The sequence below is a fragment of the Struthio camelus genome, chromosome 1, assembly GCF_040807025.1.
Source record: "Struthio camelus isolate bStrCam1 chromosome 1, bStrCam1.hap1, whole genome shotgun sequence".
In the NCBI taxonomy this organism is placed as follows: domain Eukaryota; kingdom Metazoa; phylum Chordata; class Aves; order Struthioniformes; family Struthionidae; genus Struthio; species Struthio camelus.
The window spans coordinates 92798739-92816289 of NC_090942.1; the positions used below are offsets into that span (position 1 = coordinate 92798739).

General features: G+C 47.1%; 1 protein-coding gene across 2 annotated transcripts in view; it reads right to left on the reverse strand.

The window, feature by feature from the left end:
- Positions 1-15317: 15317 nt before the first annotated feature.
- GTF2E1 (general transcription factor IIE subunit 1) overlaps positions 15318-17551 on the reverse strand; it is a 56685-nt gene continuing 54451 nt past the window's right edge. For both annotated transcript variants that reach the window (XM_009689645.2, XM_068957977.1), the window contains exon 5: positions 15318-17525. In XM_009689645.2, coding sequence (XP_009687940.1) covers positions 17095-17525 — 431 coding nt within the window. In that variant the 3' untranslated portion in view covers positions 15318-17094. The remainder of the gene's footprint in view (positions 17526-17551) is intronic.

Genomic DNA, 17551 nt, shown 5'->3' on the forward strand with positions numbered 1-17551 from the left:
GGTAATTTGTCTTTTCTCCAAATCAGCTATGACTTCAGAAATTCCATTTCGTGCCACAGCAGAAATTGGATATTGCGATACATTAGTAATTTTTGAATCAGGGAGGGCAGGAGCTGCATGAAGTACACGCTCTGTAGCATCCCTGTTTCTACTGGGGTTGGGGTCAATGTTTGAGCCGAAGGACCACACCCTGCAGGCAGGCGCCAGGTTCATCTGTTTAAAACACTGAAACCTGAAATGTTTTCACGATGATCTTTAATTGCAAAGCGAGTAGTCGACATGCTCTTCTTGCCTGGGAGCCATAAATTGACCTTGGCAGTTTGGCACACAATACTTGCTCTGTTCACACTGGTAATATTAACTCTTTGCCATCCGGATCGCACACCCAGCTTTTTGGTGTCTTGTTGTGTTAGTATTGAAATTTGTGCTCTCATGTCTATTAAAAACTTCACCAATTGTCCTTGAGGACCAACTGGAATCAAGATATATGGGCCATCATCACTTATCCACTGATAAGCCTCCACTTGCAGGACAGGCAGACCCTATTGCCTTCCGGGCATTACTCTTTTTTGCTTTATGCCCTGCAATTCCTCCCTAAGAGGGGGTAAGGGGTTGTCTCCCTCTCTGGGAACTGGCACTGGAGGAGTCGAAATACACTGCCTCCCTTCACCATTATCTCACTTCTGGAATGCTTCAGTCAGACTCAAGATAATGCCGGTAGGCTGACCTTGAATCGCGGCTCTGAGAATGCCTAGGGCTAAGGCTTTCCTCCGTAATTCATTTCTCCGTTCTCGAGATTTTGTTTGTAGGTTTTTAGATTTATTTACCTTTGATTTAGTTTCTGTTCCCTGTTTCACACATCTCATCTTATGAGCTCCTCCCCAGGGCTTCAAGTTTGGTTTTTCAGCTGGTGCGTCGTCCCAGCCCATTTCATAGCTATAGTTAACAATGCCGTGCATTAATTCTGCCCATGTAGGGAGATGCCTGCCAGAGTTATTACCTCGTCTTTCATTAGATTCTGTGTCCCTTTTGATCTCATTCCGTTTTGCAACTAGATAGGGTTTAAGAATTGCCGGGGCTCCTCTAATCAGTGATTTTAACATTGCAAAATCTACTGTAGCAGATAGTGGGACATTATGGGATCCTCATTCACGCATGGCTTGTATGCAAGCGGCTTTTGTGATGGCTGTAGAGAGCTCACTTAGAGCTTTAATGGGGGTTACAGAGAGTTCATCTCTCTCCATGGTGTCTATTCACCCAGCCCAATAAGCTACTTGGCTGGTGAGAGAATGGAGTGTATCTGCCGGGTCAGGTCCTAAATTTAAGAAAACTCCTGGACCCCAAGAGCCGTTTGCTTCATCCCCACTCGGCATTACTCGGTTGCCGCCACTTAGGCAGACTTGCCACAGATATTCAGTTTCACTTTCACCTGGTTTTCTGCTCTCTCTCTCTTGCAAGTTTGTCAGTTGTAATGAATCGCAAGGGATGGTTCATGTAGTGTATTGCAGAGCACCGCCCTGAGGTGCCTTGGTTCTTTCTGTTATAACAATGGGTCTAGCTTCATATTCAGGGGGATTTGAGGGAAACAAAGGATCATCATCTTCTGGCTCGCTATTATTGGGATCACCCCAGATGTCTCCATCCCAGTCTTCAGGGGATACTATTAGTTTTCTTGTCTGTATGATGTCAGGCGGGTGAGGAGCCTGCATAAGCATCATTTCAACATTTTCTCCCAACTTTTGTTTTTTCTCCTTTTCCTCCTGTAACTGTTTCTGCATCTGTTCAGTTTTCAAAGACAGTAAAAACTCAGTTGCCTTTCCTACCTTCCATTTCTTTCTCTAGGTCCTGCTCCTTTCTATTTCTGTTCTCCCTTTCTTGATATGCAGCTTCTAAACAGGTACCTAGCATCTTGCAGATAACTCCTTTCCCTTTTCCATCCTTTGTGTGGCCCCTAGTTACTTTTAGGTGTTCTTCAACAGCTTCCCTATTATGCCAATTGTCACGAGCCAATTCTTCTGAGAAATTGGGACTCCGATTCATTCCATGCCTCCGTAAATAATCAGTGATACTACTTGCCATCTTGCCGACTATGACAATTTGTCACAGATGAGTGGGGAGTGATGCACTTCACTTGTAAGAGAGAAGCAGCAACATGTTTTGTTGAGATAAGATAGTGATTTAACAAAAGTTCAATCGTAAGTAAGACAATGATTTAACAAGGGCCGATGGCAAGGTTCACTCGGTTATTTACTGCATGGAGGACAGCCGTTGAGTCACGAGGTTGAGAATGGACCCCCTTGCTTTCCAAACTCCTTCTCAGAGGAGTCTGGGTGCAACTGGCTCCAGTCTTAGTCCCAGACTTTGTCAACAGCTTATGTCTAAAGGACTGCGCGCACAATCAATCAATCAGAGCTGTAACTTAGCAAAGTTTGCAAAGTTTTAGCATGCTATTAGTCACTTACTGAGGATCTGTCACGGGTAAGGAATCTCTCAACCTGGAGGAGTAACCTTGAGAGGCGTCCCTGCTCAAGAGGAAATTCTGCCGTGCAGTCCGCTGCTGTGCAGGAGAGCTCAGTGGCCTCTGGGCTGCCTCCTATTTATGGGGTAAGATGGTTGACTCGTAGTCATATTTGCATACCAGCCGTATTTGGGTGGGCGCATGCTTAATTAGCCCGTGGCTATGTGCTGTTTATGGAGCGATCAGGTTGTGGGGAGGAAGAGCACATCGAGGAGGGGAAGAGTATACCGTCACATTCAGTTGAATATAGCAGTGCCTAACCCTCAGGGGTGTGATCTTACACCTGCTGGGCTTCACAGGCTTCCTTCTTCACCCTCTTAGGGATGCTCAGTTTCCGCTTTCCCTCTTAGGCAGCCATAACACCACTGTATCTGTGAATGTGGTGGGGCTTTCGACAGGCCCTGGAGTAGCAGAACTCAGAAGTAGCTTCCTGGAGGCATCTGGGGAGGAAAGAGTGGAAATGCTTGGAAAACAATTTGGTTGGGAAGATCTTTTTCCTACAGAATGAAAGAGCTGAAAAGTCCCTGCAAAAGGTGGGGTTTTGCTCTTATCCTGACAGCACAGGCTGATTTATATTCCAGACAGCAGCTGGTACATATTGCAGGATTAGCAGTCTCCAACTTAGGACATAGAAATAATGATCACCAGAGCATCTTGTACATATGACTTCCAGAGATCCTTGGATGCCTTACAGCTGAAGACAAGTAGATGAGATAGCAATGCCCACGTGTTATCTGATGAATGATTTAGCTATTAATTTTTAACTTCTATGCCTATCGCCTTCCATCCAGTTTTCACCTCAGGTTGCCTCTTGACCAGTCATAGTACTGAAATAGGTTTGTCAGTCTGGGAACAGATGCTCTTTTAAAACATTTTCCAAGTAATATCCTGCTGCTGTGTTTTAATTATTATCATTTCAGTGTTGGTTAAACGATGACTTTAGGTCCCGCTTTTCTGATCAGTCAGACCATGTATGGTGTTGATCCTACCTGGCAGGTGTTAACCAAGCCACGTGGTCACACAACAAAAGACAGACTCCATCCATCTTGGGGAGGGGAAGAGGAGAGAGATAATGAAGAAGAGCTTGTTACACAGTGATGGATACCTTGCATCATTATCACCATTTCTGCTCCACCATAAGGCCCCAGGATGCAAAGACCTGTGCTTTCAGGGCATGGCGTACAGATATTATGAGCTGTTCTGCTCTCAGCTAGCAAAGAGGTGTCATTGCAGGAGCTAGGATGAGCTGCCAGCTTAGAAGGAAGCGAAGAGCCCCTGAAGACTGAGCTGTCTGTTGGGCAGGTCAGTGCTGTAGCCTCCAGGACAGCCCTGTGCTTAGGTGGCTGTTTTCCCTGGCAAGACGTTGGGGGTTCCCATGGAGGCTGGTCAGTACCTGCCTCATTAGCCACCACCACCACCATCATGACTGCTGTCGGCACATGGCTTCACTCAGCATTTGGTCACAGGTAGATTTTGGGTAGGTTTCTGGGAATGGCATGAGGTCCAGGCTGCTCCTAGTGTGTTGCAGGCGGCACTCAGATGAACCCTGCCGGGACAGCTTTGCTGTGCTGTAGCTGTGTCCCGCAACTGCAAGTCCCATAGTCCACAACTACCCAGTCTGGCTCCTTGCAGTAAGGCAGAAAAGAGAGAAATTGCATTCCCACATGGGAATAGTTCTTCACAGTATTTAATTCTCTCCTCCTGTCTTCAGGCACCTACTTTAAAAGTTTGATGCAAACTGCAGTCCTGGCCTCATTCAGAGCTTTCAAGTGAGTTCCCTTCATCATTCAGCAGCCCCAAATGAAGCCCCTAGACCTGATCTTCAGAGCTTCAAACATCCCAACACTTGGCTACACCTCGTCAACCTGGCCTTTTCCCACTGTCAAAACAACAACAGCAACAACAACAATGTAGTTTTGTTTAAAATGCAAGGGGGGGGGGTCTGTACTCCTAGTCTTGCTCAAGCACCCTCTAATGATAATTCAGCATTTAATGCTTATATAACACAATTGGAAGGTGTTAATGGAGTGTATTAATAAAGTATTACTTCTGTTGAGATTTTATTTAGGCAGTGATGGCATAAGGGTTCTGGGAAATAGACTTCCTAGCCATTGACCTTCCAAAAGCAAAGGGGAGCCACACCATGTGTTAGGAAAGGGAGGGGGATCTGGAGAAAACTAATAATGTTGCCAGCTTCAAAGATGCAGTATTCTCTTTATACTCTGAAAGTGACTGAATAAAATGACTGTCATCATTACTTAGCTAAATAGGATTTTCTAGCTTGTGTCGGATTATTTTAAACGTCAATTTGATTAGCCTGATTGCTCTTGATTTGTCCCTAAGAAGTGTATTACATTAATTTAGTCTTCTATCAAGAAAATACTTTGAATGATGATACCATTTATTAATGTTTTCTTTCATTTAACAGATGTGTTGCTTTTGCCCACGTACCTGAAGCTTAGTTTTCAAAGACGAGTTTACAGTGTTAGTTTCAGCCGGGGGCATAGCGATCCTCCCCAATAGCACTTGCAAGTCATTTGGTTGTGAAGGGGCAGTTGGCTCCAACCAGCCCATCCACAAGTACTAAAGGAGGCAGATAACCCCTCATACTCCACTGTACTACAGCCATGTGAGCAGCAAGTCTGGTTCACACACCAAAATGTTGAAAAGCAATGGTTTCCCTGATGTTTTTAGGGAGACCTTAATCTGCTGGGAAGCAATCTGGGAGAAGCGCAGGCTATCTCAGCAAGGCTGTTCTTCCTGTGGCCACGTAATGACTAGAAATGACACAGCAGGTGCTGACAGGAAGGTGGACAGATTTGGAGAATGAGGCCAGATTACCTTTCTCCAGGAATTTCACTGGTTAATTGAGAGCCCAGTTGTAGCTGTGGGCTGCATGGGGCTGGATGTCAGTCAGCGTCCCGGTGGCTTTTCCCATCTGCTGTTACTAGGTACCACTGGAACGCTGAGGGCCCTTTCTCTGGAACAGCATGCAGGCATTTTGTGAGCACAGGGCTAGGAGGGAATTTGCCAGTTTTCGGTTAGACAGAAAGCCAGTCCTCAGTACTGATGGACCCTAAAACTCCCATGGCCTAAGTTGCTGGGTGCACAGCCTCCTGATGGTTGTAGGTTTACTGCATTTGTTTTCCCCATATTCTCTGCTGCAGCTTCCAGCTCCTGTCCTGAATTGCTCTGCACTATGGCAGCACTGCTGGGCTCCAGCTCAAAGACAGCTGCGTTTTGGGAAAAACATCCTTCTGTGGTAAGTTTCTAAAAATGATGCTATGGGAAGCTGAGGTCAGATCTTTGTGTGTAGTGCATCAATACAGCTCTACAGATCAGGGAGCTCCCCTGGTCCTCATTGGCCAACATCCACTATGCAGTACTTAATGTAGAGTGCGTGTAAGCAAGCGGAAAGGAAAATCACCCTGGGGGCTGGGGCAAGGAGTCTATCTCTTGGTATCTTGACTTTAGAACATAATGGGGCGCTCCACTTGCCTGCGGATGCATCCATATGCGTTGCCTGTGCTGGTGCGTTAAGGTGTCTTGTATCCTCTCTGCATTACACTGTTCCCCTGGACATCTTTGCTGTGCTGACCCTGATGACACGTTTCATTTGCGTTCTGTAATTAAGCTGAGGCTTTACACTGAATCTAGTCCTATGTCCATCCCTCCGTTGTCTGGAAAGGGCAATTGTTTGGCTGCCTGTTGGGAAGCTCTCTCTCTGAGCTGCTGTTCCTCCTGAGCCACGTACTTAAATTAATTGGAAGGACCTGCCTGAAACCTCTTCAGTCGCCCATTAACTCAGCCTGGCCCTTTCCTGTTAGCAGTTCTCTTTCTCTGTGCCCAGACTGGAAGGAGCTCTCTTTTATTATTGTAGCCTATCTGTTTTGATGAGTTTTACTCTTACTGTTAAATATGCTTGACAACAGCAGCTAATTGTTCCAGAAGTGTTGTTATAATTTAGCTCCCACCCGGAGAAGGAAGGAAATGAACAGAAGCCTTCCCTCCTCCTTTCCTCTCTGCTACTGTTTTCCCAGTGGGCCCTTCTGCTTTCAAGAGAGGCCTCTGTCATTGGTGCAAGCATGAAGGGGAAGTAAGAAAAAAAGACTTTGCTCCTTGCTCTGTCATCTCTTTGGAAGTCAATTTCCTGCATTGTTTCTAGCTTAGTCGTGAAGACCTGCACCATCACCAAGGGGCAGCCAAGCAGTCAAAATCAAAGATCTTGGAGAGGCAGAGCTCCATTCCTCAGCAGAGCAGGTCCTAAAAGCCTTCTTCCCTGAAAACAGTGTCACATGGCATCAAAAATCGGTAGTATTCAGTTTGCTTCCTTTTTCAGAGCAAGGGAACAGCTAAGAAGGCAGCTCCTGTTGCAATGCTTCGTATATTGTGCAGTTGCCAGGAGAAAAAGGAGGAAGAAAGCTTACTGGATCCTTGCTGAATGCACCACCAATGGTGGTGAGATCCTTTGACCCAGGAACATAGCTTTTATTAAAACTCACCACACCAAGGCATATTATTAACAATACACGGTGCTCCCTCCATTTCCTAGTTCTGAACAGTTCAGCAGCAACATGAAAGGCTCCACTCAGGCCTGTGGGTAAAAGAGGTCCATCACCAGGTTTGTTCCGACTTTGAGACAGATGGTCCTGGCAGACAGCAGGACGAGGCCTGAACTATCCCTTGCTCATGCCTCTTTGCCAGTGCCTTGTTTTGTTTGTGTTTCATTTTTGTCTCGTGTGGCAGAGATCAAACAAGTAAAAGCCCCGGGTTTTGCCGGGGGTAGAGCTGCTGACCCGAACTGGGTGTACCAGTCCCAAGCCTCTCTTGTTGGCCCTCCCGTTGGGATAAGCACTGAGCCAACAGGTCCTTTGGATTTCTCTCCCCAAGAGCAATGCCAGTCCTGCCTTGGGCTGGGCAGTGTAGGCAGTGACCTGACTCACGTAAATCACAGAGGACAAGCGTGCTTTTACCCGTTGAAGCCTTCCTGGGAAGCCCCCATGCACATTCAGCCAGCCAGGGCACCAGGACAGAGAGCACCCCTCATCTTCAGCTGGGCATTTGGGGTCTTCCTTCTGTTAAAGGGTAACAACACTTTACCCTTCAGATAGAAGGACCCAGATAAGCATTTTAAGGACACTCCAGTTAGATTTTGTCCAGTTCATATCAATAGCAGATAAGGCATCTGGAGACAAATCTCTTACAATGCTGCTATAGTCTTTGGATGTAAAAGAGCTGCAGCTTTTTGCTAATGTATCTTGTGCATGGGCATGGGGCACAGCGCTGGAGGAGGCCAAGCTTTCCAGCAAGTGACCATGGTGAAATAAAGCATGTATTTATCTCCTCCTCAGACTAAAACAACTTCAGAAGGAGCACTGGGGCGAATTCATTTGGAACTGCTAAAAAAAACTCGGGTAACTTTAGAACTCATCTCGGCACCCATCAGGCAAAACCAGGTTATTAGACCCCACAACCAGCTGCAAGTAATGGCATCTCTTTTCCCTTTGGACTCCTTTTACAACAGTTGCTGACCAGCCCTGACATGCTACACAGTGCTCAGAGTGCTCTACAGTATCATCAGCTTCTTTAAGGTGAGGTGAATGTTTTCAAGATTTCATTTAATACCTGCATTTAATCCATTAGATCTCCCTGCAGACTTCCTGAAGGCTGGGCCGTGATTAAGGAGGAGGTAAGTGCCCTGTTTATTGCTCTCCGGATACCGCTTCTCCACTTTTCTCTCCACTTCCACAGGCACTTTTCACCCAGCGTGTTCAGTCATGCCGGGCCTCAGAAACGTGTGTGGGACCTGCCAGCCCAGTAACACTTGTCCCCTTGGGGGACAGCTCCTGCTCCAGCGACGCAGCTCTCACTCTCTCGTGCCAAAAAAATCCTTTTGGGACAGCTGCAAGCAGGCAGGTGTCTTGCTGCACCTCCTGACCATCTGCTGGGCATTCACAATGCAGAGGCCCCCCCGCCTCCTGGCATGCTGGATGGTTCATCTGGAGGCCAAGCCTCCTGGAAGAGGAGCACCAAGCAGGGGGTAAGAGCACTTTTAGCTGAGATCCTAGAGGCAGTAGCAGTGAGGTAAGGTGCCCTCCTTCTTCAAGAATGGAGCCTGTGCCACTGGGTGCTGGGAGCAAAACCCTTGCTCTAAGCATCCATGTGTCCGAGCAGCCTTCCTTATATTTACAGCCCTTGGTGTGAGGAAAAGTTATCAGCAAGGTAGACTGAAATGGCCTGAAAACATCTGTTCTCCTTGATTCCTCACCATTAAGCTTGGGCACTATCTATTTCTTTCCCTCAGTTTGAAAGCAAATTTACTTTTTCCGTATTTGGCCTCTTCAAACAAAAGAGAAGGGTTGGGGGAAGTAAACAGGCCAGGAAAGAAGAGTAACATTTCCAGGAGACAACGATCTGTGTGTCTCTTACTGCTAATGTGCTACACAAATCCTACAGTGCGGCCACTCTTGCTGCAAAAAATCAAAGATGACCGAGAGAATCTGAATCACAGTAGCTTGCTCTGTGTTTCTGCAGCTGTCATTGCTACGGCACAGACTGTGCTGGTCTTGCCGAACGTTTGGCTCCTTCTAGCACTAAAAAATGCTGGATTTCCTGTTCAGAACAATTAGATCCCTCAGCAGCCATCGACCGTGAAGTTGGGCAGAGCAATTCTCACTTTTGTTATTATATGCCCAAGTGCCAAAGGGTGTTTCATATAGGATACAGAAAGGTTCTGTTTCACTGCTGCTTTCTACTCAAGAAATATTATAAATAAAAAGATAGTAATATATATTAGATTTCTTTCCTTTCCAACCTGGGTTTCCAGCATTGATGCTTTTATAACCGAGCTAGTCACAAAACCGCTTTTATGTCCACTGCAGACTTGAATTACACTAGACATTTTCCACAGATAGCTGCTCTTCTTTCCTGTGCCATCTCCTGGACACTGTTTTTGACCACCTGAACAAACAGGCTTCCATGCATAGTATTCACTGGGTTTGTTTTCAGTATTTCTAATGCCTTCACTCATACCTTTGCTGAGGCAGACTCTAGTAGCTTGCAAATTAGCAGTCCCCACAAGGAGCTCATTAGTACAACACCAAGTCAGAGGTCTTTGGTTGATGGCAGCACCTGGTCCATTGGTGCACTGAAGATGCTAGTGCCCACTGTATGAAGACTTTTGGAAAATGCAAAATAAAGACACTGAAAGGGCTGACAAAGTGGAGAGTCTTGATACCTCTCTTATACTAGAAAAATCCACATGATTCTTCATGCCTCCTGTTTATGAAGATAAGCTCTTTTATTATGGACTTCAGAATAGCTGCGATTATGTGACTGTCTAGATAACAAAACCTGTAACTACTGCTTGCTGCTTTTGACAGCAGCTCCTGTCTAAACCGTACAGAATCCATTATCTATTTATCTAGACGTCTATTTATCTAAACGTCTATCTATCTAGACGTTTCAGGAGCGCTGGGAAGCCCCCTTCATGATTTTATGTACTTGTTTCCCATATACATACCTAAGAACACACTCAGATGAAACATTCAAAGAAAACCAAGGGGTGACATTAAACTGATTTTTTCAGCTCATTGTTGCAAGGTATTCTTGCACTCAATCTTCTGGCTTGGTGAAAGAAAGAGTAAGACCTTTAAAATGGACCTACAGGCTCTTGCTGAAGCGGATTGCTAACTCGGGACCTTCCTAATCCCTTAGTATAATATCCAAGAGGTGGTTGCACTTGGAGAATATTACCCTTCCTAATGGGCTCTGAGACACGGGAATATACCAGGCTAAGTGGATCATAAGCGGAGTCCTCCTTCAGCATGTTGTATTTTTTTTTTTGCCTGTATATAGCAGCCATGTGGCCTGGGAGAGAGTATGAAAGTGAAATTTCTCTCAAGATTTGTCATTTGCAAAAGGCCATATTTCCCTCTCACTCCAGCTCCCTCCAATCTTCCCTGCTGTAATGGGGATAGTTTTCATCTCCTGACATCACTAGGAGGACTGAGAGATGTTCAAAGCACATATTCTTGGAAGGAAGCATTGTATGGCAAAGGAAGTATAATTATGGTGACAGTGCAGGGAGAGCAGATACGTCTCCCTAAAAAGATTTTACAGTCTAATTTGCATTTTTAAAAAAAAGATTTTTTTGTTAGAGGCAGCAGGGAAACATCATGAGAAATTCAGCAACTCAAAATATTTCAAAGGGACAAAAAGAACAGGGGTAAAAAAAAGATGAAATCCAGTCCTACCAAATCACATCTAGCTCAAGAAGAGACAAAAATTGAGTGTAAGGGACTGACCAGCCTAGGGCTGATGCCAGAGCTCTCCCACTACAGGAAACTAGGGGGGCTGAGACCCCGTGGCTACGCAGTGTAGGAGCACTAGCACCTTCATTACATCAATGGGCCTGGAGGTGCCCTGAACAAACAACCTCTGACTTGTCCTTGTACTAAGGAGCTCCTTGTGGGGTTGTTAATTCACAAGTTAACAGAGTCTGCCCCAGAAGGGGTTGCACCAAGTAAGACCTCCCGTAGCTCCCCAGGGGGTTCAGGTAGGAGGTAGCTGGGGAGTTGGAATAAAATCCTGCACGGGTGTAAGGGTGATGGCGCCCACGCCTCCCTACCAGGCACTGCCCACCAGGGCTGCCCCCGAGCCCAGCCAAAGCCTCGCTCCCACTGTCTATACCGCCAGCGGCGGTCACAGCTGGGATCCATACGGGAGACCTGTGCAACAGCATGGCAGTGCCGCACGTGCCGAGAGTGCATGTAGCACAAGGCAGTGCTGCTCGTGCTGGGGAGGGTGTGAGGGGGTGGAAGGGAAACTTGTTTTTAAATTCATACTTGTGTGACTGGGGGGAAGGGGGGTTGGTTTACAATGAGAGTTCATCAGCACTGCCCAGGACAAGGAGAACCACCAGCATCTTTGCAAAAAAAAGGTGTGGATGATCAACTGATCAAAATGACCTAACCTGTCATTCCCCCATATGGGACAGGCTTGGTTCAGACTCTGCAGCCTAAGCGTACCGAAATCAGCTGGTTACACCATTAGATGGTGTTTGGTGTATTTCTTCCCCACCCTGAACATTAAGAGGGCATAGGAGAAGCACCAACTCTGCTAACAGTGTCTGGAAAATTTGGGGGACAGATCAGGCAGGTTTCCGCTGTCAGAAGTGCAGAAAAAAATGTTGACGAACAGGAGAATCAGTTTACCAGGTGGACCTGAGCCAGACTTCTCAGCTCTACTCACAATTTTAGCTCACTGCAAAACTACCACTGCTCATCCTCCTTCCTACAGCAAGTAATTGGGATGGAAGATGCTGGCAATATGGGTTCTAAGTGTGAAATGAGCAGAAGCAATATGTCAGCTCCTTAATCACATCTGTATGACACGCTCCCCTTTCTCCCTTTGCCAGCTGTACCTTTTTTGTATAGAGACATAAACACCTGTGGAGCAGTATTTGACCCACCTCAATATTAAGGCTGGATGCCCTGCTTGCTTTTCCAGCTGCGCAGCCTGAGGTTTCCTCCTGCTGCCATGCCCAGCTCTTGGCAGGATTTGCGCATTCCCGTCGCTGCCTGTAGCTAAGGTAAAGCACAGGGTCTCCAATGCACTGCAGCGGAGCTGAATCGGTACCAACACGGCTGGCTCAGCCGTCTCTCTGCCATCTCTGGCTGATTCATTAGGCTCAGACTGTTCAAAGGGATGGAAATCAAATTATATTTAGGTCAAAAACATATTTTGAACAAAAATACCTATTATATTTAAAGTATCTTATTCAGAGACCTTCTGTCTGCTGCCTCCAGGACGGCTGCACAAATACTCACTGTCCTTAATGCATTTTTTAATGATACAGAAGGAGCTTCCGAAATCTGATTTTTTTTAAATATAAATTGGGTTCAGTCTCTCCGTCAATTTAATTAATGCTAATAAATAAGAAGCCACCTTCTGGCAGCTCATTAGGCATCCCAAACAGGAGGGGGGAAAAAAAAATACCCAGATTTCCCTGGGTAACTTTGAAAGAGAGAAAAAAGAGCTCTGCCGTATAGAGCGACAGGGCCGCAGTCCCGGCTGGGCTCTGCTCTCTGCTGCGAGGGAGGGAGGGGACAGCAGGCAGCATTTCAGGAACACCGGTAATGGAGCATCGCTCCCTGCGCTTTGGGCTGCCACTCCTTTTAGGCAGAGGCCTCTCCGGGACACTCGGTGGCTCTGTGACACATGCGCAATCACGTCTTAAAGCGCTTCAAGCATCTGGCTATGCCTCCTATCAAGACTACATGAATGATGATCTACTGGGAGTTTATAAATATCGACCATTATTCTGGAAACAGCTCAGCAGTCAGCAGCCACTCTTCAGCCTCAGCTCCTGTGCTCCCGGAGAGGAGGCTGTGTTCACGGTCAGTACGTTTGAAACTGGAGTGGATTGTGATGCTTAGAGACCCTTGGTTGTCCATGCTTAAATTGCTACGCCAAAGCCTGCTGTGAAGAGAGTCGGGACACGTGGACCCTGCCCAGGGCTTCTGGCAGGATATGACAATACGAGGCCTGCAGTGGCCCCACAGGATCCTTGGCAGCACTTTGTGATACCCCAGCACTTGGTCCCCCTCCTCCAAGGGGCCAAGCCCACCATCTCCCTCGTTTCTGTCAGTGCATACCAGGACACACAACCTGGGCTGCTCACTAACCGCTCAGGAAAGCATTTCAGACAGCCCCGCTGGCTTGCCTTGGTCCTGAAAGGCCGCAGGTCCTTCCACCTGACCATAAACTTTCAGCTCCTGTGAGAGCTTCGTTTCCCATTTGATCCCTGAAGCAATCCTCTCGCTCCTCAGGAGAGCCCCACAGGAGACAGAGAGGCGGGCGCAGCCGCCTGCGTTCCCCCAGCAGGCCCTGTCAAACCCCTCGGCAGCCACCCAGCAGCTGCCGGCAGCGTGGAGCCAGGGCTCCTTAGAAGTCTCAGGGAGGAGGAGATGCTATTTTTCCGCCCTTCCTCCAGGGGATCTTCAATTCCCTTGGCTCTCTCTGAGCAACGGCCTGTTTAATCTGAGTCTGTTTGAAGGGTGCAGCAACACAGGAAAGAAAAATTGGATGGACAGAGGTTCCCTGCTGGAGGAAGCTGCTTCTTGGGAGCTTTGTGGAAATGATTAAAACATGCCTGTTTTCCAGCACTGAGTCTGATCTTCCCCTTCGTCAGCACCTCCACTGATCTGCTTTAGCTCGTTCTGCTGGGACTTCCCTGACCTGCGATGGCTGCGGCCCATGTGATGCTCGGTAGCTTTTATAGCTCTGGAGCAGAGACAGAGGCAGCTCTCACACAGCTGGGAGAGGCACCCGGCGCCCGGGACCTCTGGGAACAGGAATACAAGCAGCTTGAGAAAAACATTTCTCTTTTCTGTTTGAACTGCCATGCCCTGGGCTTAGGCTCACACATCAGATAAACTGCACATTAGGCTGAAAGCAGACAGAGAAACTGGTTTGAATGGGGTTAGACAAGGCATTTGCACAGGAAAGCTTCAGCTGGCCCATATGCACAGTATTATTTGATTAGAATTAGCAGAGCATATGCAGTCCAGCAGCCAGAGGAAACGGCTGGGCCTTCCTCAGGATTGATGGGCTCTAGCCCTTGCATTAGCATCAACCTGGTGGCAATTGCCGGCTGCCAGGGCTTTGCTTGCAGCAGCGACCACTCTTCCTGTTCTGGCATGTGTGCAGAGCCCTGCTTCAGTTTGAAAAAAAAAAAAAAAAACCCTCCCCCCCTCCCCCCCCAACGCTATTGAGCCTACTTCCTCCTGTTCATTGAAGCAGTGTTTGTCATGACAGGAGAGTGAACGCGTATAGCTGCCCTTCAGCAACAGTCCTGACCAGCTGGAATAGAGCAGAGCAGAGCTCCTGTCCAAGAGTCAGAAGCTGTTAAAAAAGATAGGAAACAATGACCGCATCTTCTCATGTATCCCGACCTTGGCAGTACTCCTGGGGGAGATGTAGCAGATGAAAGATGGAAGCCATGCCCAAAAAGCCACGGCACCCTTATGTGCAGGACATACCTTGCTGAATGACAAAAATCGGAACCACTGTGCAAACCACAGTTAGATGATTATGCTGGATATATATGCAATATCAGTGATCTTATAGCACAAAACAGTATGTCTTCACTTAAGCTTTAATAAGCCTACAGCTTGATACTGCAAACCAAAACCTCGATAGGAACTACTGATGAGTTACAAGCATGAATAGCTGTACAGTATTCAGGATCAGTCCTCAGTTTTTGTCTTTGGTTCCTTGTACCTACCTGCACTTCTTTAATGTTAACCTTGAATTCAACCTGATTAAATTCTATACAGACTCGGAAAAGCCCCTCTTTTTTATCAGCTGATTATTAAATCTGACTTATATTCTCTGTGGCTTGATACTAGAAGTATGATATCAGGTCTTGGAAGCCAAGCTGTGCAATAGTACCACTTTAACTGGCAACAGAGGACTCGTGACACCTCTGTCATCAGCATACACTTCCCTCAAGGATGGAGGAAAGGACCAGGAGTGCTGACGAAAGAGGCTCCCACAGCACCAGTCTAATGAAATATCCTTCCTGGAAGGGAGCGTGGAGGATTCCAGGAGGCATTCAAGGAAGCTCTGCTGAGGAGAAACAACGCAGGGTAGTGATTTAATGTGGGATTTCAAATAGTCCCTCCCTCAAAGGAGGGCCTCAGAACAGTCGTTTTCTTGAATTAAGTAAATCAAACTGATAAGCAAAACACATTTCCAACAAAACACATGACAGATTGGAAGCAGACAATGGGGAGAAGTTTCAGTTTATTTATTCCTCTTTAAAATGACTTAAAAGTAAATTTAAAACACTATTTAAAAAAAGGGGAGGGGTTTCAAAATATCAAGAAGCTGAAAACAAAACCACGAAGGAGGCATTACAAGGTCAGCAAAACATACAAAGCCTAGTTAGTATAAAATAGACCTATAGTCTCAGTGAGCAGCAAATCCACCCTGCCCATGTAAATTGAATAGCACTTGATACCAGCCCTACTTTTTGCAACACACAAGTCTTTTATCATTTTGTTTTACTGTACACTGGGGTAAGAAAACACAACAATTTAAAAAAACAATACTTTCAGTTGAAAGAGAAAACATTACAAATATGATATTGCTCTGGAGGCACTGGTACATGTTTTTCTGTGGTAAGACAGTGTGCCAAAGCAGAATTCAAAACGGCATAATTTTTTTAAAAGGATACAACCCTAGTGAGACTGAAAATAAAAATTAGCTCTGCTACTTTTCTGATACGGCTTGGCTGCAGCCCTGTCCACTGCAAACTGCCTGCAACACTGGAGTTTGGATACGGCTAGGGAGAAGCGATAGGCAGTAATGCCAGAAAATGAAGGGATCTCCTAGTAAGTCAGAGTGCTCTGACAGCTTAGGTTCCATGGAAGGCTTTTGTTACAAAGAGTGACAAAGAGTGACTGTATGTGCCTGCCAAGGCTTTCACTCTGGATGCTTCAAGTTACGTCTGACCTTGAGGGACTAAGCATTTCCCACTGAAATGCAGGAGAGCGATGCTCAACATCTCTGAAGAAGCAAGCCATGCTCTAGGTGCTGGTGTAGATGGTCCCTACAGTTACACAGCCTTGTGTGTAAAGGATGGAGCTGACAGGAGGAGGAAAATATTTGTCTTTTCAATTTGAGAAGTGAAATTCCTGAGCTCTGAAACACTGAGGCTAAAACACAGGTTGAAAATCTTGTGACCGTTCTCACAACCACCACCAAGGAACTGGTGCAGAGCTCTGCTTCCTACTCTTCCCCCATCTACAACAGACAAGTCACCCAGTTGTGCTACTGCTCCCTTGTAATTAACATCTCCAGCTGCCCTCCCCAGAGTGCTCAACAACCTGGGAAACTGATGCAGACATAACCTGGCCAGGACACAGTGCAGAGTCAGACATGGCCGTGACTGTAACCTCCCTCTGTAAGAGACCTAGAAAGGAGAAGATGGGAGCAAGAAAAATAACATGGGTTGCTGCCCACTGGGCTGATTAGAACTAACCAGCCCTGTGGCCAGTCGTGGCTGGCAAGAGGTTAGATACAAGCTTTTTGTGCCCAGGCCTGCAGACAAGCCCTGCCCAACCACATCAGCAGACAAGCACTCTCCCCTCCTCGCCCCCATTCGGCACAGGCAGCTGTAATGTAACTTACACCCTCTGCTGCAGAGCACTTTGATCAGACCACGGAGCACTCGCATCCTCTGAGGGCAGAGATGTGGAATTTCTTAGGATCTGCAACAAAAATAGATCTGGGGGAAGGCACTGGCTTAACCCAGTGCCTGTGCAGAGCACCCTAAAGCAGTTTTACCTCACAAACTTCCTCGCTTTTGAGTCTTGACCTCCCCTACCTATTTTGGCACATGCAGCCTTCCTGATGCCCCTCTTTGGTGGGCAAGATGCCTGAGATTAGGAGGTCCAAGCCCCAGTGTCCCCACGGGCAGGGGAGAAAAGATGCACTTCAGTCTGGTTTTACTAGGGAGTCTCTGGCTTAAAAATTCACGTTTTAAAAAATGCCATGGCAGGAAGCAGTTAATCAAACATGTCCTCAAACATACGTCGACCCATGGCTATATAAACCTCTTTCTCCTCTGGCGTCATCTGAGCTACCAGCTCAGGGCGCTGGCTCACTTGGCTGTAAGAGTGTGGACGCCCGGCCACCATGACGGTGGGGTCCTCTGCCACCACCTCAAACTCTTCATCTTCCTCATCATCCTCCAACCCATACGTCGTGGTGGCCATGGCGGCAGGACGAGGGGGGGATTCCTCCTCCGACTCGCTTGTCTCACTCTCGGAGTCACTGGCGTTGCCACCAGAGAGAGGCGCCGCGCCTCCAACGGTGACTGTTGAAGCAGAGGGTGTCTTCTTCTCATGGATAAGCAGGGCACGCATGACTTCCTCATTGTCATCCAGAGCTGCCCGGCCCTCCTCACGCTCCTGGAATGCATCCAGATCCCGGCCACCTGCAAAGAGACACAAAGGAATAATA